The sequence below is a fragment of the Triticum urartu genome, chromosome 7A (genome assembly GCF_056163025.1).
Source record: "Triticum urartu cultivar PI428250 chromosome 7A, HENAU_Tu73, whole genome shotgun sequence".
NCBI classification, from domain to species: Eukaryota; Viridiplantae; Streptophyta; class Magnoliopsida; order Poales; family Poaceae; genus Triticum; species Triticum urartu.
Window position 1 is genome coordinate 610,645,207 of NC_141879.1, and position 22,271 is coordinate 610,667,477.

Sequence of the window (22,271 nt, forward strand, 5' to 3'; positions counted from 1 at the left end):
GGCACTCACCGAACTGTATACAGAAACTAACGAACCATCACGCGGCCATCGTTAATGCGTCCACCATTTGATTGACCTGTGTACAGATGATGGAACAAACCAGAGTAATAATTCCTCAGAAAAAATAAACCCAGGCAAGGAAAAATTACTAGGATTAATATCACCTGGTTTATCTGTTGTTGCAACATGAAGAAAGATTACTCCCAAAATTGGGACTCGATCTGCACACCCATTGCCTAATGGGCGATGAAGCGATGACATGGCGATGCTAGCAAAGGTTGGCTCACCGAGGCAAAGCACCCGGTCCAGCTAACGTGACGAAGCTGGTCGGCTGGTGACGCCGAAGTCTCCGGAGTAGGCTGATGAACAGGTGGCGGAGCACCCGGTCTAGGCCGAGGTAACAGAGCGGGTCGGTAAGGAGAAGTTGCAGCTGCCATGTCAGCCGATGTATTGAAGCAGTTCGGCGTGATGGACATCAGCTTGAAGAAGCAACATTGCAGCCATGCTGACCCTGGTCATAACTTGTGACGCGGTCAAAGCCGGATTGATGAAGTGATCGAGCGGCGATGTCGGTGCGCTTGACCCATGCAATCCGTGGGGCGATGGTGTTGGTGATAATTTAGTATTCATGATGTCGAACTCTTGTTCGGCTTGCCGAGCTGATGATCCAATAAGGTTGGGCTCGGCTCGATGAAGCGACGATCTGTCTAGCGCAGGTCGGCAGACATGGAGTAAAGGATGGTTTGACACCGGCATGACGGCGAAGATTATCTCCAAAAAGGTGAAAAATTTGTGATCATGTGCTCGTAAACAAGACACAATACCCTACAAAGAGATTCTTCCAAAAAGGTTGTCCAATATCCCATTCATGAAGAAAGATGAACTCGGGTCGGATTCGTATTCGCGCTGAAAACATATCTGAAAAGTGATGCACTAATCGGAAAGTCCCGGAGTTTGGATGGTCGAATCGAGCTGAAATTTTGAGAGGTGGTACATATAGGAATTCCACAGCAGATCAACGGTTGGATCTTTCAAAGGACGTCCGAGCTAGATGCTGGAAACCACGCTCCAAACTCGTCCAGATTCCCGTCCAAATTCGGCAGGGCTCCGATATATCGGAGATCGGCGGAGATTGCTCCATCGAAACACGATGAAATTTTACAATGTTGTTGTAGACTCAATTCCGCACAATTCCATTGAAGGAATCGTCAAAGCGATACTCGAGGTGGTGGTGGTAGCGGATACAAGTTCGTTGTTCGGAAAAACAGCACGGTCGCCCGAGGGCAAAGTTGACGTTGAGCCCCTGAGCTCCATGGATGATTCCTCCATGATCATGATAGAGATCGGAGTTGATGTTGATGAAGGCCCTCGTCCGAACATGACGATTGGAGGTAGGGCACAGTCCTTGGTCAAGCCAAGATGACTAGTCGAGCCGGTGACGAAGACGCCAACATCACAGTTGCTCTACATGCGAGCCATTGATCTTTTGCCGATCACATAGCGGAACTCTCAATGAAAGCACCATTGTCGGTGTCAAAACCGGCAGATCTCGGGGCAGGGGGTCCCAAGATGTGGATTCTTGGATCAATGGTAACAGGAACGAATGAGACGATGTTTTACCCAGGTCCGAGCCCTCTTGATGGAGGTAAAGCCCTACATCCTGCTCTTGTTTATATTGATGGAGTATCAAGTACAGAGTTGATCTACCGCGAGATCATATGTTGTGGTCTAAAACCTGAGGGTATGATGAATAATGTCATAATAATCTATCGACTAGCCTGGCCTCGGCTTATATAATGTACCGGAGGCCTAGGATAACAAGAGTCCTAGTCGAATACGTTGGTGGAGAGGAGTCCTTGTCTTGATCATCAAGTCTTGTGGAATATTCCTTGCATGCGGCATGGGCTGCCTGAAGTGGCCCATGAGTAAACCACCATGGGGGTCCTTGGCCCGATCCACCTGGTCGGGAGACGACGTGGTGAGTACCCCCCCTAGTCCAAGACACCGTCAACGACCTCTACTACCACGGGATCCTGTTCATCCAACCTCACCGGGAACTGTTCATCCAACCCCCACCGGGAACTGTTCATCAAAAGGCAGTTTCGATCGGCTTCAGTTAGTAGCAGTAGCAAAGGAATCACTCAGGTTCAGTTAACAACAAGGGATCGATTGGGGTTCAGTAACGTGGCTAGTGCAATCGCTCGGGTTCAGTTAGAGCCCAATGCCTCGCTCGGGTTCAGTTAGAGCCCAACGCCTTGCACACACGCGCGTACGTGTATGAGGGAAACGCACAAACCTTCGTGCATCGCTCGGCCCTGACCAGCCACCGTAACAGGGAACTCCTCAAAATTTTCCTCGCCCTCGCTTCTACCACGATTTTTTCCGTCATGGACGGCCCAAAGAATGTCATGCAGGTGCGTCTCCGGCCCGCCCAGGACGAAAATCCCATTTTTTGTCATGATGTTTTGTCATAGAAGTAGGAGCCCACCACATATATGATGATACCGGGTTTTGTTACAATTATCGTCATAGAAGTGTCATAAGCATGACATAATATTTTTTTTGTTCGGCCCAAAATGTCAGGGATGTGTCTTTTTTTGTAGCGAGTGAATTGAGTTATTGGATGACGTAATTTTAGAAAAGTACCTTTTGGTTTAGCATCTTTAGGAAAGTACCAATTGGTAAGATTTAGTTTGATTGGGTGTGTGTAGGGGATGGCAAGGAAAGTTTTAATTTTGTTAAGATTTTGAAAATTTTGATTTGATTTGATTGAGTTAATGCATGACGTAATTTTAGGAAAGTATTGTCTAATTTAGGGTTTTAGGAAAGTATTATTTGGTAAGATTTGATTTGATTTGGGTATGTGTAGGCGAAGGCAAGGACAGTTTTAATTTAGTTAAGATTTGATTTAATTTGATGGAGTTAATGCATGACCTAATTTTAGGACATAACTTTAGGAAAGTACTGTTTGAAAACCTATTTGCATTGGTTTTTTATTTTATACGTTTTAGGAAAGTACCAATTTGGGCCGACCAGGGCAACCCAACAGTTGGGTCTATACAAAGCCCGACCGCATCCCCCACAACATATGGCATGCGTCGGGCATGCCATTGACTATGGTCATGTTATGTTATCTCACTCCCATACTTTGTTGTGTAAACCGTTAAAGAACATCATATGACCGCATGCCGACCAAGGTAACACCAAATCAGACGAACCGAGCAACAAATTTTGATGCTGGTATTGCCCATAGTCCACGCAATGCAAATGTGACTGCCGACGCTTTTAGCTGTGAAGCCTATTATAATAACCTCATGATTCAACCAAGTCGGCCTTCTCTTTGTGAAGCCATCCGGAGTCTCAACCTTCAAACTGTTCCTCAAGGTTATCTTGCAAGCCGTGAAGTCACTCCAACTCTTGAAGATCAAATTTGTAAAGCTCAACCATGTCATGATGATCAAGAATGTGAAAGAAGGCCTTAAAGGAAGAGTTCCTAAGTACAAGTGATCTTCCATTGATGGTCAAGATACCGTGTTCTCTGAGGATCGCACTGTTATGTCAAAGCATGATGATTTGTGGAAAGTTATAACGCAATAAGCTCATGATACACCTTGTTCTAACCCGGAACCAAAAAGCAACGACCCTCCACCGACCTGGAAACAAAGCAGGAGAGGTGCTCGGCATAATCCAACCGGACGCACACCAAGAGCCGAATAAACCGCGAAGATGGCCACCTGGGGATCCCTAATGCGTTTTTCATGAACTTCCCAGGGGTCCAAAACATGCCATCCGTCCAGATAACGCGATGACACACAAACCAACATCAACCCAACATGACACACGCAAAGGGAAGTGGAGTGAAATGACCAAGTAAACCTAAGGGAAGAACATGATCAGAGGGCACATGAGAAACACATATATGAACACAACAGCCGGGCAGACCGCAGTGTCCAAAAGCGGGGCAGATGTATGAATACACGCCATCCGGCCAGGGGCTGCGATGGCAGCAAGCCGGGCGGCCAAAGCACCTCCACATGCCCCATACAGGGACCAACCACGCAAGTCAAGCATGAGGGCCATCCATCCATAGGTCACAACTGGAAAATCACAGGTCGACAAAGACAAACTCAACTAACCAGCTAGCCTTGGTAGCGTATAACCTGCCTTGTGTGTCTGGTATGCCTATGACACGAAAACATACACTATGATGTTAGTTTAGCTCGACTCAGTTGATCTTGCTTGTCTTGGGAAGAAAGCATAGTGAAATGCAACATAGAGGCAAAACAAGATGCATGGAACGCGTTTCATTTATTTATGAAATTACAACCTGCAATGGCACACTTCTCATGGGACCTTTAAATTCATTCACTTCGGAATCGTGAGGACAACCATGAAGTTAAAGCGGACTGCTACCAATGTTAACTTATGATGAGATATCAGGCAATGACAACACATTAACCTAAGAGGCTAACTACTACACCAAGGGCAACCGAGAAGCAAGGCGCACCATTTATCCTTTTTTTGAAGAAAGCGCGCTGAGCACACTCGACCGTGCTCCATAGGTACGCCATGACTAGCTGGCCACCTGCCATGCATTGAACCCATTGCCCAATGAATCCTTCATGTGCTTTTCTCAGGCCGATGCTGCAATAGGTGCACTGTTGGGCTCCTATCCAGCTTCTTATACATAGTTTATTTCAGCGACCAGCCTGTCTACCGGCATGGCCGTTTTGGAGAACATGTAGAGAATTTTACATGCTTTTTAGCTGGTGGAGCCGAGCCCGGGGCACCGGACGCCGTCTATGGTTTCATTTTCAATGAAATGGAACTAGGGGTACGATTCAACACAAACATGGTAGTTGAGCATGCATTTTTTCATTCTATTGGGAGTCCTTGATGACCCCTCGCTCGTTGTGAATCGGTTGTGTCTATCATTGTGATGAATATAGAGCTCCTCTATTGGTCTCCCTATGGCTCCAATGCAAGAGCATATCTTCGTACGTTAGACGCTTGAGGTACCTTACTCAGGCAGGTCCATAAGCGAACACCATTCATCCAGAAAACAAACGAACACGATTAGGAGGCACTGAATATACGAGGAACCAAATAAATAAGGACATTAAATCACATCGATGCTCTCGGAATATATTTTGGCTATGAAGGGCTCTAAAACGTTCAATTCACTAAAACCAAGCATCGCCCTCCTCACCGTCGGCGCCGTCGAATGGACAAGCTGCACAACCGCTCCCACGTGATGTCCCACCCTCGGTGAGCGACAATGCCATCCCAAGCAAGGCAAGATATTTACCACTTGTCATGCTGCGGCGGGGCCCATCGGTGGACACATGTGCAGAAGGCCGACCGATTCCTCTGCATGAAGCTCTGACAGGGTCTACGCGATGATCGTCTGTAGCATATGGGTGTGTCCCTGCTTGGGAAGTTCTAGCAGAATCCTCATCGGGGGAGATGGTGAGGATCGAGCGGTTGATGCGTGATGATTCGTACACAACCAAGTTGACATTGACTACCGTTGGGTCCGCCTCCACCATTTCCATGACGATGACATCGGACACGTGCTCCGTCTCAAACTGATCCTCCGCTTGACGATGATCCTCCATGATCTGGAGGTTATAGTGCTACTCCTCCAACAACTTCCGAAACGCGGACGCTGGATGCTTCTCGACTGGTTAGGTCCTCGGTTTGGTTTTCAAACTGTGCATCATGTAGTGGATTCTTATGGGGCTACGATGACCCTGGGCTTTTATGCTCACGGAATGACCGCGTTCGCACCGCCCCACCCCCAAGAAAGATAACTTGCAGCGCCATCTTATCCTTGGTGTGCCATAATTGGCCCATAAGGCCCACCAAGGAAACCCTAATTTCTGAGAATATTTAAACCGTCCATCAATGTTTTCCCTTTCCCTATTTCCTCTCTCCTCTCTTCCACGCAACCACAATGGCGGCGCAACAACTCCTTATCCTCATTTGTCTTTGCTTCCCCATGCTCTCGCCTCTGCTCTCCTATCATTACCGTCGCTAGAGGAATACGTCGTACATCTAAACCATCGCCTATGGCCAAGACACTGTGTTTTGCCAACACCGAGTGCTTAGGCATACTTAAGAGTATGCCTGTTAGCATGTTCTCTTACCCTTGGGAGCAGGTAACAAAGCTATGATGAGCCATTGAGTATTTTTTATGTTTTCTTTCATGTTTGTCATGTTAATTTTTTCCAATCTATTGCAAATCTATAAACTTTTTTACGGGGACCTACAAGCTATCTTTAATCCATGTACATTCGCCCGCTCGTCTATATGAAATAGTTCTTAGCATCGACAAAACTATGGGAATGGTGAAAATTGGATTTTTCTTGCCTCTCTCCCAAGGTGACTTGGGAAAGCCTTCCACCACTCGATCTCCGCTGGCGAGCCCGTGGATTCGCCTCCCCTCCGTCCGTCGCTCCGGCGGCCGGTGGTGGGAAGGATAATCCTGGTGTCTCAACTCCCGCTAGTAGATAGGTAGGGTTTTAGTCCTCGCTGGGGCGGTGTTTGGACGGATGACGGCGCTCCTTCTTCGAGTCAGTCTCCCGAGCTCCGATCCTCCTCAAGTTCGTCCATTGGGATAGATTAGATGGAGCTCCGGCGTAGATTCCTATAGCTCCTTGGGGCAGCGAGATTAGGATTTCTCGTCCTGCGTACGCAATGCCGATATTTGATGCCAGGCTCTTTAGATCGATTCAAGGATTCAATGGCGATGACTGCGGCTCCAGGGCGCTAGTCCTTAGGGGCACATGCACAAAGACTTCCCGACTGTCATCGACAAAGTCAGACTGTCTCCTACATGGGAGCGGCGACATCGGCGCGTCGACGACTCGTTCTGGTGGCAGCAATGGTCGTTCGGTGGTCCATGGACATGTTTGAGGTGCTTTATACTTCCGATGAATCTTTAGAACAGATCTGATCTTTTTCACACAAAAAGAGACAAAACTATGGGAATGAGAAGGTCGGGCCACCCCCTATTCCCACATATAAAACAAACTATGATGTTTGCTCTCAATACATAGTAGTATTTACGTTCTAATAAGCAACCCCCTCTCGAGTGATGTTTTCTCCACAACAAGACTCTACCACCCCTTCTTCTCAAAGTAATAACTTGTCCACCACAATTTGCGAGAGTAACGAGCAAGTAATAACTTATCCACCACGGCTTCTTGGAGCAACAAGCTAGTCTTATTTGGTTCGGAGGATAAGAATGGGAAAGTCATACAAAATGGGATAACACATATCTCAATTCCTATAGGAAAAAGAGATGTCACGTCGTCCATAAGATACGATTTTTTCATCAAATCTGTGGTACTATTTTTTTTCCTATGAATTGTGAGATAGAAACTAATCCTACATAGAAACGGGAACCCATTCTTGCTAACCAAAGGCTATAAAGAACAAAAATCAACAAGGATCATATCATATGAAATGCCTACAACATTCAGATGCACGTAAGAAGGCCTAAGTAACAACCAGGAAACAAAGTTTTCACATCACAAAAGAAAAAGAAGAAGAAAATCCATGATGAGTATGCTTGTTAGCATCTTGTTTACCCTTGGGAGAAGGTAACAAAGCTATGATGAACAATTGTGTATTTCCCATGTTCTCTTTCATATTTGTCTCGTTTATTTCTTCAAGTCATTGCAAAACATTTTTTATGGGACCGACAGGATATCCTTAGTTCATAAGTAGACATTTGTAGCCCGTCTATATGAGATAATTCTTCTCAACATGGGACAAAGCAAGGAAAATGAGCATGGCCAACTCACCCTATTCCCACATACAAACAAAACAATAATGTTGGCTCTAGGTAGCAGTATTTATGCTCTAATAAGCAACCTCCTCGACAATGCCGTTTGCTCTACAATCCGGCTGCGCCACCGTTTCTTCTCAAAGCGACAAACCAAGTGACAGCTAGAAAGAAAAAGCTAAGCAATAACTTGTCCGCCACCGCTTTCAAGAGTAACAACCTAGGTAATAACTTATCCGTCACGGCTTCTCAGATCAACAAGCTAAGTAACAACTAGAAAACAAAGAATCCGTAAAAGAAAAAGAAAAACTGAGCAACAACTTGTCAGCAACAACAATAAAGAGACGGTCAAATCTTCGACAACTACAAGCGATAATGATGAGATGAAATATTACCATAACAAGAAAAAGTTGTCCAAACAACACATGAATGAGGAAAGAAACAAGCCAGCAGGAAGCCTGCCTCTCCATTTGGGAGGAAACATAAGAGAGAACTTTGGGGGAGAGGTGTTCATCCGTTGGGGACTCGGTGGCCCCACGCTTCCGAATTTGGGAGGAAACGGGAGATACTCCTACATACATAGATTTGGCCCACCTACAAAGCGCGGCTCCAGTCCTCCTCTTCCCGTTCCCGTTCGCCTCACGCGTTCCCGTTTTCCGTCCCCGACTCAGAGCCCCCCTCCCGTTCGCCCCTCGTCTCAAGTTCTCGCGCTCCCTCGCCCGCACGGGCCCCGAACCCCTCCCGCCGCCCGCCCAAAGCCCCGACCGCCGCCCGCCCCCTCGCCCCCGCTCGACCGCGCCGGCGCGGAAGCGGGGATCCCATTCGGGCCCCGGCTCGAATTCGTCTTCCTTCGACGGTAAGCAAGCCCTAGCTCCTCCGTCGATTTTCGCCGTTCCGACAGGGAATGAGCTCTGCTCCGCGCGGATCCTGCTCCCCGATCGCCGGGACCGAGGTTTTCTCGATCGAATCCTTCCGCCGCGTAGCTCGATTAGTTGGTCGCTGGTTCGCGTGCTGCGTGGCGGCTCGATTCGGCCCCTCTCATTTCGCTTCCCCCGGGCGATCGCGCGCGGGATCCATCCGGCTCGGTTGACCCCGCGTGGAAGCGTTCGCATTGCGGCGTCGTGTCTGGTGCGACGGGCCTATGGGCCTGCGCTGCTTATGCCAGTTCAATTCTCCCTGAGTCTTGCCATTTGCCGCCGGCAGAGGCAGAGGCCGTGGTGTTGCCGCGAATCAAATGGGCTGGGTCTTGCTTTGGAAGTTGGACGGAGCTTGCTCTCCTTATTTATATGATTCTATATACTAATGTTGTGAAGTTTGTTAACTCGGTGTTGTTTTGGCTGCTGTGTCCAGCCGCATCTGTTCATCAGTGGTTGATGAAGGCGGCACATTGACCCCCATTTGGTGGACGAGATGAATTTGGGGCAGGTGTCAAACCTGTCCGGGAAGGCCACGCAGATGAATCCAGGCAGCAGTCACGGGATGCCGCAGCAACAGCAGCAGCGGCAGGTTGCTTTCGGGCACCCCGGTGTGGATCCTGAGTTTGTAAACTTGCGCAAAAATATGCTTCAGAGGATGTAAGCTTTTACTTATTGCCGAGATCCACTTCTCGATTGGTTCTGGTGCAATAACTCATGCTTAGTCGTTGATAGTCGAACCAAAGAACTTCTTTGCAGAGGATTTGCATTTAAACCACAAGCTTGAATTATGATGTTAACTAACACTAATTTAACATTGCCAGATTAGATCTTATTATTGCAAAGAGGAATGCATCTCCTGGAATGATGCCAAACATGACGAACCTTGCAAAGCGGCTTGAAGTGGCTCTGTTCATGGCGCATCCGACCAAGGTAATCCAAATCATTCATTTTTTTCAAGGCACACACACACATACAGGAAACAAACATTGGAAAGAATGAAATGGTACTTTATTTCTGTGGACAGTCAAAATGTGTGGCATGCTTGCCATTCAATTGGCTGTGGTCACTCTAGAGCAGTCTACCATTCACTAGCGTTGTGGTTATTTGTATTTTCCGCACAGTACAGAATAGCCAGGACTATCCCAAAAGCTAATGTTCCCATGCTATCTACAGCCCACACCTTTGTTCACTAAATACTAGTCCCTATGTAAGTCAACAAAAGACCCAGGAAGCTTTCGATCTGCTGGTGCCAGAGGTGCACCCTCATGATTCTCTTTGCTCAATCGCAATACACTTGAGCTTCTCTCAGCCATCAAGCTCATCATACACGGATCTCCCATCAATCACTACTTTACGGGTATAATTCAATACGAAGTAATGAAAGCAATGAAGAAATCTTGTGCCACTCGGCTAGAGAAGTGGACTTGAGATGTGGCACAGGTGTCCAACATGCCATGGCATTGTGATTTATGCAACTTGCCAATTCAGTTGAAAGATGGGGGATTTCAGCGCCCCACCAGAAATCTTGTGAATGCAGAAAAAACATTGTCCAGTTAAACGTTGTTGGTCACTATGAAACAACGTTGTCCTGCTTATTTTTTTCCTTTAAATATGAAGATTTTCCACTGCGAAGAGCTGTCCTCGAGGACATGCCACTGCATCACCAATTGGTGAGGAGGAATAAAGACTGAGAAATCACAATGCCATGACTGAGAAATAAAGACAGAAAAAACATTGTGATCCACATATTGGTGAGGAGGAATAAAGACTGAGAAATCCCCCCCCCCCCTCCCCCCTCCACACACCAAATTCTTGCCCAAATTCGTAATCTGTTTTCTCGCATGTGCTAAGAAAAGGCAATTTAGTACTTCCACTTTCATTGTCTTTATTAACAATTCTTGTTTTGCTGTGTCAATGTTTTCATTGTTGGTCATTTCTCTACCCCACCCCTCTCTCTCAATCTCTTTCCCTCTCTTCTTTCATTAATATTTTTGTTGTGAGCAGGCTGATTACTATAAGATGTTTAAGGGACCAATTAAAGAACATTTGGCACATGCATTTCGGACCATTTCGGCCCAAGGTCAGCAACGTCAGCAAATGTTGGGCCAGGTAGCACCTTCCTCCAACCATGTCACAATGATTCCAACACCTGGTATGTCTCAGTGTACAAATGGGAATTCTGTAATGCCCTATGTGATGGACACCACAACCACAACTGATAACTCAAGTGCAGGTATGAATAACTTTTGTTGGCTTATGTTTAAAGAGATATCACATGCTCCCTCTTTCTCTCACATGTAGTTCATATGCTGCTACTGATTACTTACTATCTCTGGTCTTAGGTTCCATGTATAATGGGTATCAGAACCCATCCACCAATACCCCACTAAATTCTACCACTAATAGCCTCTCAATGGCGACGACTTCAGAGAGCATGCAACAACACGTAAATCATATGATCCCCACTCCAGGATTTAGCAACCAACAGACTTTGCTTGCTAATTCTGAGTACTCAAGTCAAGTTGGATGCTTTAATGTGGAATCGAATGTTGTGCCGCAAATGCAGCAGCAACAGAAGCCATTTGGTAACAATCAAGGTTTCTATCCTGTTCACCACCTTCAGGGCCATGCTGGTTCTGGAGTATATCCAAGCACACTGAATGGTGGAATGGACACACAGAGGCCGAGAATGCAGCTAATAAACAGAAATATGTCATCAGAAGCGTTTGCTAACCTATCTTATGGCAGTTCGTGCAATAGTCTCTCTCAACAACAGTTTAATGCTCACGCTCCACAGAGAACGCCAAGTATGACTGTTGTCTTTCTTATAGAACTCCCTCCTCTATATCATGTTGTTTGACAATTTATGCCTCTATACAGAGGGAAACTAATTTGTAGTGACCACACTGAAACTTCATTCATTAAGATTCTGCTGAAGGCATATATTGCGCTGGAATCTGATTTCCATCTCAATAATGCATTTTCAGAAAAGAAAGAACAAAATTATTTGAAACTTTCTTCAGTTAGTATGAAACAAAAATAAATGTAAGATTACTTTTGTTCAGTTTTGTATAAACACATGCAAGTTGTTATACAAGAATGATATTCCTTCCTTATCAAGGTAATTTTGGTGGCATTAAATCTAAGTATGCAAGTGCAGCTGTGTTATAGCATACCTTTTTCTTACATGGTACCGTAGGACATGCTGTTCAGGCGTCATCAAGTCAGTGTAGTCAGTATTGGGAAGGTCTTATTTGGTCAATCAAGTTATCTAGTTTCTAAGAAAATGGCTTCCTAGGATAAATAATATTTATCTCGAATATCAATTAATTTTTGAAAGATAATTTTAGCTTTCTATTAGTCCATCCTCTGTGTAAGGGTAAGCATTGTAAGCATGCAAAGTAATAATGAGTGAACAATCTTTTCTTAAGTTGATTCCGTCCTCCCTTTGCTCTGCAGAGATTTATCACCCCCAAAGTCTCTTCTTCTACCAATGATTTAGCTATCATAGTTAAATAATACATGTGAGGATATATGTAGTTCTTTTTAGCAAAATTCCTATATATATTCTCACACTAGAAATCTACAATACATTCAATTACACGTCCTAGTATACTACTCCTTTTGTCCCATAATATAATATATATTATTACAACCGGTATACTCACATATTGCTTGTAATAACATCTTATATTGTTGGACGTAGGAAGTAGAAAGCAACGAATCGTTATGATCTTACTATGATATGCTGCTACTCATAATACTTGATTGTAAATTTAGCCTTATCTATTCCTATTATGTGTAACATATAAGAGACATTTAACTTCTACCGAGTATCAGCTTAAATATTTTCTGCACTAGGCTTGTGGCTCATCTTTGGAGGCACTAGTGCTTATTTTAACTATCATAGTTAGATCATTACTATCATTAGTTGGTTTTGCTTGTATTGGTTTTGATTTGTTTGGTTAGCAAAGTACTGCAATACATTAAACTTGTGTTTCTTTTTGCAGCATCAGTTGATCCGGCTGTTTCTAGAGGTCTCTATGACACTAATTCGTCCATCTTGACAGCTAGAAGTAATCAAGATATTAGTGATGCGAATATTATGTCCAATTCAAGAATGAATTCTGAGTTTCTTGCAAGTGAGTCAACCACAAAATCAGTTCAACAACCACCCCGATATCACAATAACGCTGACTGCTTGAATCCACAAGACATGGTGAGCCTTAGTACATCACAATTGTCGCATGAACAACCACTCCGCCAACCACATCAGTTGCAGCCTAATCATCCCGACTCCCAATTAGTGCAAAATCATTATGTTTTCAGTCCTCGGCAGCAAAATTCACAACAAAATCAGGTTAGTTGGAGGGACAACTCATCATGTTTCATTCTTCAAAATTCATTTGGCTAATATTTTATTTATTGAAAAGCAGAGTCAAGATTTTTTTGGTCAAGAGAACAGTGCACAAGATAAAGGACACCAGCTTGGTGGTACTGGGACTTCATTTGATTCTAAATTGTTGAAGCCCTCAGTAATACAAAATGAACAGGACTCGAAAAGCATGAAAAATCACCTTAATCAACTGCGATGGTTGCTAATGTTGAAGCATGCAGAGGGTTGTCAAGCTCCTAAAGGAAGTTGTAAATCTCAATACTGTGTTCCTGTACAGGAGATTGTGAAGCATTTTAGGAATTGTCAAACGAAAATCTGTTCATATCGGTATTGCAGTTCGTCAAAGATCCTGTCTTCTCACTATAAGAATTGCATTGAGAAGGACTGTTCTCTTTGCAGCAAGGTGAAGGAAAGATTGCGCCGCTCTTCCGAACAGGCACACAAGCACAATCGTGACGAGACAATAGTAATTACTAAGCAGAATATGGTTCAGAAAATCACCAATGGAGCATTTGATGAAAAAATGGACATTGACTTGGTGGTAGTTGAAACCATTGATGAGCAACAGTCGATACCAAAGCGTGCAAAATTGCAGCATATATCTCCCAGTGCATCAAAGAATGGAATTCTTCATGTCCCTGTTCCCGGAACAAGCCCACTAGTTTTGCACAAGCCAAAAAACAAGACAGTGCCAAAACAGGAGGTCAGTGCTAGGGGTGATGAAAAAATAGGCGTTATGCGATCTAATGTGATTCTTGGTGCTTTGAATGTGATAGACTCTAATGTCAAGCAAGAAAAGTTATTGCTCGACAATGATATGAAGGAGAATGTTATTGATCTTAAAAACATAACAAATGGTCGTAAAGATGTCATGGTGTCCAAATCGGGGAAGCCAAAGATAAAAGGTGTTTCACTCATGGAGTTGTTCACTCCAGAACAAATTAAAGACCACACTGACAGTCTAAAGCATTGGGTTGGTCAGGTATGTTTCTTCACCTTGAAAGGATCTCTAATATGCTTGCATAGCTTTTTGCACAGTTTCTATGTACATTTAGGTGGATTTAAGCGGGTGGCAAATAAGTTAAGGAAACCCAAATGCTGTCTTGTTGGTTAAATTGCACATCTAGCAAATAATTCTATATATGGGGTGGGGTGGGAATGTGGACGGTTGGTTGTAGATCTAAAGGCTAAGAAATGTGGACGAGACTTAAGAAATTATCGCCAGTCAACTTTTTTTTCTAGAACAGGCTCGGAAGTGCTCAAACGTGCACTTTGGTGGATGTCATTTGTATTCGGAAAACACCCAGAGAGTGGTAGAACTTACTGACTACCAGAATGGCCATGGCCAAATGATAGAAACAAAGCTAAAAGCAGCAGAAACACCCACTGCAGGACCCAACACCAGAAAGAAACAAATTATCATCGGGAAAATTAGGAACAAATGATCCCCTTTTCTATTGATCTTTTATACTTTCGTATTATTGCCAGGTCCATGTATTAGATACCGGAGTTTAATAAGAACTCGTTTCAGAAAATTGACCCAGTCATAAATGCTATATATTTTGGATCAGACAGTTTATCAAATATTTTAATGCATAAAACCAATATATGAATATGAAAACAGTAACTTGTTTGAGTGGGATTTCCTACTGCACAGAGGTTTTTTTGGGTACATGATGCATAAATATTTTGGGAAGGATGCTGTACTTGTAATAGCACAAATGAAACTTTTTAGATGCACTATATGTGAACTATTGAAAACAGTGGAAAGACAAGGTACCTAATGTCCACCACATCTATGGAAGATGATCTCTATTTGTCAACAGTAAAGATTGTAGTAATGCACATGCATTTACTGTTGACAAATCACAAATTCACAGAATTTGCTTGCAATTTGTAAACACGATCTGGTTCATATTTCAATCCACTAAATCATATATGAATCGATAGTTTCAGTGGTTTTAATAACCATGGAATGTTTTTTTGTTACTGCAGTAACCAGCTAATTTCTGTTTCTTTCTTTTTGCCTTGACTAATGTTCAATCACTATCGGTATTTTAACTCCTGACATTTCATATCCTTTTCCTTTTTAAAATAAGTAGATTGATTAGGACCACGTTCATCGGTATTACCATTGTTCAGAGTGTAATAAGCATATTAAACAATTATATGCTTGTTGCAGTACAAAGTAAACTATTTATTCTGTTCCATCATTTGGCAGAGCAAAGCTAAAGCTGGAAAGCATCAAGTGATTGAACACTCTGAAAATGATAACATATGCCAGCTTTGCAAAGTAGAGAAGCTATATTTTGAGCCTCCACCAATTTATTGTTCTCCTTGTGGTGCTCGGATAAAACGAAATGCATCATATTATACTGCTGCTGCTACTGAGACTTGCCACAATTTCTGTATCCTGTGTTACAATGAGGCTCGCAGTTCCACAATTCAGGTGGAAGGTAATCAATTTCCTAAGGCTAAACTTCATAAAATGAGAAACGATGATGAAACGGAAGAAGGGGTAAGCATTTAAATTGCATTAAAGTCCCTTCTGGTAGGCTTGAATTCTCTAAACTCTTATTTGCATGCTAATTTGTTCTAATTGATTGGCTCTACAGTGGGTTATGTGTGACAAATGTGAACGCTGGCAGCATCAGATTTGTGCCCTTTTCAATTTCAAAAGGGATGATTCTAAAGAAGCAGAATATACTTGTCCTAAATGCTATGTTCAGGAGATAGAACATGGTTTACGTATACCTTTGCCACAAAGTGCTGTTCTTGGGGCTAAAGATCTGCCAAGGACTGTGCTTAGTGATCATATAGAAGAACGACTCTTTAAACGGCTCAGAGAAGAGAGACATGAACGGGCCATTCGTGATGGGAAAAACTTTGATGAGGTTAGTGCTGCCTGTTCAATTTACAGAATCTTACGTTTATGGATCCTATGTTTCCTTTTTCTTGGTTATTATGTCTTGGTTCCTGTTTCCTGAATATGAAATCCGGTGGCTTGTGTACTTAGAAACAGAGCTGTGCAACTCCTTCTGCATATTTTTTATTCTTTTTTTAAGAATTTGACTGTATTTAAATGTTTGTTTTGCTAGATCCTTCTTTCATGCATGTGCACCTTTTTTTTCCCGAATCAGGAGCTTTTCATTACTGAATAAGTGCAGAGTTATAGTCATGCTGATGGCTGAAAAGTAAGCTAGGATTCATATTTATCCAAGCACACCTTTGCCGCTCAGCCGAAGCATTTTTTGCACACAGGTGGGCAGCAACATTAACTGGTCTGTGCACAAACTTAACTTTGAAAACTAAAATAAACTCTAGTTAGCTACTTCACTTCCTTAATGACGGGGGCAATCTCTGATCTGTCTTCAGCATCACTGGGCCAAAATTTGACAAGAACTTGAGAGTCGCTCTCAACGATGACCTTCTGTTTCCTCATCTCAACAGCCATCCAAACACCAACTCTTAGAGCAAATGCCTCCATAGAAAGAGCGCTGGCAACCGCATGGTACCACTTAGCTCTTGCCTGTAGCAATCTACCATCAGCATCATGAATAAGGCAGCCAGTCGACCCTTGCATGGAATTGATTTGAAACCCACCGTCCACATTGATCTTGATTCCTTGTTTTGTACTGCTGCAAGTGCACCTTTTGAAACCTAGCCAGCCGCGCGTGCACTTTCTTAGCACTGCTGCTATGCCATTATCTACTGCAAGTGCGTCTTTTGAGGTATTGGTTGCTATTGTGGCAAGAGTTAATGCACCACATTGATGTTTTTAGCGAGTTTCTCAACTTGAGCACAGCTCATCATGCATTTTTCGCCACTCGTGCCTCTCAGCATTCCCTGTATAATCTCATTATGCATATTCTATCTATACGCAATGACGACATAGTTCACAGATATGGTCCTGCCTTTCTTTATTATGTACTCACTCCTCATACTACTAAGTTTCCTTCATGAATTTGATTTTTGACACATTTTAAACCACAAACATCTGACATTTTTACGCTGTTGCTTAGCTCTATCTTTAGTTATTTACCATGTTAGAATTGGACAATAGGCAATTAGCATCATACTGATTGAAGTATAGTTGATTTATCATATATAATGAAGCAATACAAAACATTAGGAAAATTGAATATGCATCACTTTAGAACTTCAATTTTGAGTGCATAATGATCTTATTGCATGCTTTTAAAAAAGCTGTAGCATCGGAGTGAAGCAAATATTTGATTCTCCGCAATCATGCTTGAGTTGTGTGCATTTGTGCACACTTGTTCATTTAGCTGATCTGGGATTCTGTAAGGAAGATCATCGCTATTATAGATTCGTAGTTGACTTAACATTGAGATACAACGAGGCAACTGTAGAAAAATCTTATTCCAGGGTGGTAGTTCTTTTGGAAAGCACCTTCATTGCCAAATGCTAGCTATGTTAGTTATCTGTCCTTATGAGGTTAGCATCAATATCCTCATATCCCTATGGCCAAGTTAAGAGACTTGGGCGCATATCAAGCCTAATCATATTAGCTTGGTTAAAAACCTGTAAAAAAATGCAGCACCGTTTTATTACCACAGTGCAGAACCACATATATAAAGGGGTCAGGATAGTAAGTTTGCGTAGCAAGCAGACTGAGAGCTTAGCCGACTGGTTTTATCTTGTGCTGTTACTTAGCTTACGAGTGGAGAATCCATCGCGACAGTCTCCCTTTCCCTATGTGATGCGTGCTACTGATGCTTGATTGTCCTTTTTAATCTGATGATAAGATGACTGCCCTCATGCCAAAGCAAAACACAGCAGACATGCCCTCGTGATACAATCTTAACTCAGTGTGCTAGGTTATGCATTATCAGCACTGCTTCAAGTATACTTCTGGGCAATTTTGTCCTGTAATAGATTATATGCCACTATTATATTCACCAGTCTATTTTTTCAGCCTCTAATCTCTAAGTGAGATTTCTTTTTTGCTGGTTTTCTCCTAATGTTTTTCTTACTTATCAGGTTTCTGGAGCCGATGGACTTGTGGTCAGAGTTGTTTCATCAGTGGACAAGAAATTAGAAGTTAAACCACGTTTTTTTGAGATCTTTCAAGAAGAGAAGTACCCAGCAGAATTCCCTTACAAATCCAAGGTAAGAAAACAATGCAGTCATTTGAAGTATAAAATCAGTTGATGTTGATATTTGGCAATTCTGGGTTTTCTTTCTGTCAGAATTTTTTTAAATTCATCCTCTCATTAGTACTGCCAAATATTTGCAGGCTATTGTCTTATTTCAGAAAATAGAAGGTGTCGAAGTGTGCCTGTTTAGCATGTATGTTCAAGAATTTGGTGCAGAATGTGCAGACCCAAATCAACGCCGGGTTTATCTGTCATATCTTGATTCTGTCAAATTCTTTAGACCTGACGTAAAAACAGTGTCTGGGGAGGCCTTGCGGACATATGTCTATCATGAAATTCTGGTAATTCACTATTCTAGTTTCCTAATTTTTAGAAAGCTTAGGTATGTCAAGCAGAGTGTGAACGGTTTCCTAAATCCACCATTTACTCAAACTTCAGTTTTGTTATGTTCGAATATTTTTTGCTCTCAGTATAACATTACTTTTATACTCATACAGATTGGTTATCTTGAGTATTGTAAGCAGCGCGGATTCACTAGCTGTTACATATGGGCTTGCCCACCTTTGAAGGGTGAAGATTACATTCTATATTGCCATCCAGAGATTCAGAAGACACCAAAATCTGATAAGCTGCGCGAATGGTAAGACACTAGATGGGCATTTATGTTATTATATGCTCATAAATATTGTTTTGCATTACAAAATAATGAATACCTTATGTGGCATCTGTGATTCCTGTCCTATATGACTAATAATTCCTTCACAGGTACTTATCTATGCTTCGAAAAGCTGTCAAGGAGCGTATTGTTGTCGAGTTGACAAATCTCTATGATCACTTTTTTATCACTACAAAAGAATGCAAGGCCAAAGTAACTGCAGCTCGCTTGCCCTATTTTGATGGAGATTATTGGCCAGGAGCTGCAGAAGATATGATCAACCAGCTTTTCCTAGAAGAAGATGATAGAAAGTTGCAGAAGAAGGGGAAACTAAAGAAGACTATCACAAAAAGAGCTTTGAGAGCTGCTGGCCAGACTGATCTAAGTGGGAATGCTTCAAAGGATGCTATCCTGATGCAAAAGGTATAGTTTTATATAATGCACTATTTTCTTGATGCACCAAAAATGTATCAGTTCAGTCGTGTCACATGTTATTCTTAGCCATCTAGTTGATGCTGTGCAGCTTGGAGAAACCATTTACCCAATGAAGGAAGATTTCATCATGGTCCATTTGCAGCATTCTTGCAGTCACTGCTCTACTCTTATGGTAGCTGGAAAACGCTGGGTCTGCCACCAGTGTAAAAGTTTTTATATTTGTGACAGGTAAAGTTGCTTTCATTGCATATGTTACTTTCGTGTGATGGACCCAATAAATGGCACATCTGTTTGATATATATGCACATGATTGTTGAGGTCTATATATATGCTGCAACTTGAAAGCACAACCAGTCATGCCACATTTGACAAGTGTGTGTGTGTGTGTGTGTGTGTGTAGGTAGTAGTATCTTTGTAACTATATGTGATCCTCGTGATCTGTGACTATGGTTCCCTAATCTCTACGCAACTTCATAAATGGATAAATTGCTCTAAACTCTGCTTGCAGCTAGTCTAATATTGGCTGTTACCCTTGTTTCTGTTACTGATGAGTTTGTTATTGCAGTTGTTATGATTCAGAGCAACGGCTTGAAGAAAAGGAGAGGCACCCGAGTAATAGTAGAGATTTGCATGTGCTGCATCCAGTAAGTTCTGGAAAACTTACTTTTTACTCTAGTTTTTCACTCATCAAATATAAGTGAAGCAACAATGCAAATTGCCCCAATTTTTATTTTTATGTAATATTCTTTCTTAGGTTGACATTGTTGGGGTGCCTGAAGATACAAAGGACAGAGATGATGTCTTAGAGTGTGAGTTTTTCGATACCAGACAGGCATTCCTGAGTCTTTGTCAAGGAAATCACTATCAATATGACACACTTCGCCGTGCAAAACACTCCTCAATGATGGTGTTATACCACCTTCATAATCCAACTGCACCAGCCTTTGTTACCACATGCAATATCTGCAATAACGATATTGAGGCTGGTCAAGGGTGGCGATGTGAAGAATGCCCAGACTTTGATGTGTGCGCAGGATGTTACAATAAAGACGGAGGTGCCAACCATCGTCACAAGTTAACAAATCACCCATGTGTAGACCGTAATGCTCAAAATAAAGAAGCTCGCCAGATGCGCATTCAGCAGGTAATTTATATTCTGTGAAAGTTATATGCAGAAAAATATATCGCAACACATACAATTTTTGTATGCTGCCTTTTAATTTGGTAACACTCCATACATTTTTCTTGTTTTTGCACTGTTAAGTCTAATGCCCATACTAGTCCACTTATTCCCTTGAAAACCATATTTGTCCACTTAGTGTGCTGTCAGTTTTGTATACCATATGTTATCCTTTCTGCCTTGAGCAACTTGTGTATTGCTGGTGCTGTGGTTGTGATTTATGGTTTACTCTATGGACTAGGTTATCTATGAACTAGTATATGCTAAGGAATCGATCTTAAAACTAATCTACGATGATTCTTGTGTGGCTGTGCAGGCACGGCGAATGCTTGACCTTTTGGTCCATGCGCATAAATGTCGCACCGCTGGTTGCCAGTATCCTGATTGCCGAAGACTTAAGGGACTCTTTGGTCATGCAACGAGGTGCCAGAAACGGGCAGCCGGAGGCTGTTCACTTTGCCAAAGGACGTGGTCGCTGCTTCAGCTCCATGCCCGAACTTGCAAAGAATCAAAGTGTACCATACCTAGATGCAGGTAATTAACACCCCTCCCGCTCGCACCACCCCCTGTATGTACTTACATACGTAGTGTTTGAGCCATTGCCTCTCGGAATAGACGAGTAATATCGCGTTGCCTGAACAACACAGGGATCTCAAAGCCCATCTAAGGTGGACGCAGCAGCAGTCCGAATCCAGGAGGAGGGCCGCCGTGAACGAGATGATGAGGCAGAGAGCCGCAGAAGTTGCCAGGAGTTAGTGAAGCCAGGTATACACACAGGTATACTGTTATAGAAAGAAAGACAGCAAAAAAGTACATATGGCGTCTCAAGCCCGAAGGACAAGCTCTGTACGGGCGAACTTGAGAGAAAGATCAGTTATACTGGAGATGGAACATCTCGGTCCCAGAACCCATGCTGACAATTGTCTCAGCACACCGATCGATGTTCTTGCCGTCGGTGACTTATACTGTAATCGTTGTGCCGGTCTTGTTCTGTAGCCTGCTCATGTACAATAGGATTTTGGATGGCTCCTTATTATACATGTGCAAAATAGGGCATACTTGGCGTCAAAGGGTGCAAAACACCAGTCATAGTTGTTCTTTCTTTGTTGTTGTCTCAGCCCAGAGAGCACCTGTAGAAAACAAAACAGAACAGAACATGGTTGATATCGGTTATTTCATTTATTATTTATTATCAGTTGCAGCCCCTACATTTTGCAATCTGTGTAGGATGGATCTTTATATATACATACAGTACAAAGAATGTCTGACTGAATTGTGGCATCGCATGTCCCTGCTCTCCGGTTCCTGCCCTGCTTGTTGCGTAGTACTAGTGTACTTTGCATCTCTATTTGTGACGGAGTTTCCCGAGCCCGGTCAGGATTATCCAGATCCATGGAGGCTTTGGGCGTGTCCACGCCATCCTGTTGGGCTTGGATGGCTGACTGATCTGGCCTCATCTGGCTGAGAAATACACTAGTCCCGCACGGAACGGAAGAGGCGGCATGGGGGCAAGTGAACTCGGCATAGCCACGTCGCCGCAGCATGCCACCCGCCACCACGCGGCCACGCCTCCCCCCTATCCAGTAGTATGAATTACTACTAGCAGAGCGTGGGCGCCAGTCACCCACCCGCGACGGCGACACTCGCCGCGCGCCCATGCGCACGACCTCCGTCTCTGCGCCGTGGGCCCCACCGGTGCTCGCCCGCAACCGCAGCCACAAATGGCGCCCGGGGCGGGAGCGCCACTCAGGCCGCTGCCTCCCCTGCCCCGCTTTA

General features: G+C 43.4%; 1 protein-coding gene across 3 annotated transcripts; it reads left to right on the forward strand.

Annotated features, from left to right (window-relative positions):
• Positions 1–8,405: 8,405 nt before the first annotated feature.
• LOC125524260 (putative histone acetyltransferase HAC-like 1) lies at positions 8,406–21,690 on the forward strand. 3 transcript variants are annotated; one of them, XM_048689335.2, is made up of 18 exons: positions 8,406–8,648; positions 9,143–9,366; positions 9,531–9,639; positions 10,714–10,942; positions 11,052–11,516; positions 12,720–13,069; positions 13,146–14,087; positions 15,288–15,623; positions 15,721–15,999; positions 18,110–18,238; positions 18,366–18,566; positions 18,723–18,865; positions 18,991–19,303; positions 19,404–19,543; positions 19,881–19,959; positions 20,070–20,459; positions 20,812–21,029; positions 21,143–21,690. In XM_048689335.2, the coding sequence occupies exons 2-18, from the start codon at positions 9,203–9,205 to the stop codon at positions 21,249–21,251; spliced, it is 4,596 nt and encodes a 1,531-aa protein (XP_048545292.1). In that variant the 5' UTR covers positions 8,406–8,648; positions 9,143–9,202; the 3' UTR covers positions 21,252–21,690. The 3 variants fall into 3 exon arrangements, with proteins under 3 accessions (XP_048545292.1, XP_048545293.1, XP_048545294.1); XM_048689336.2 differs by having other exon boundaries at positions 9,160–9,366; XM_048689337.2 differs by having other exon boundaries at positions 8,407–8,648; positions 15,327–15,623.
• Positions 21,691–22,271: the final 581 nt, after the last annotated feature.

Excerpts from the sequence above, each read along its gene's own strand:
- LOC125524260 (XM_048689335.2), top strand. The coding sequence starts at position 9,203 with ATGAATTTGGGGCAGGTGTCAAACCTGTCCGGGAAGGCCACGCAGATG. Across the intron at positions 19,304-19,403 it reads ATGCTATCCTGATGCAAAAG|CTTGGAGAAACCATTTACCC; the intron begins GTATAGTTTTAT and ends GATGCTGTGCAG. Across the intron at positions 21,030-21,142 it reads TGTACCATACCTAGATGCAG|GGATCTCAAAGCCCATCTAA; the intron begins GTAATTAACACC and ends TGAACAACACAG.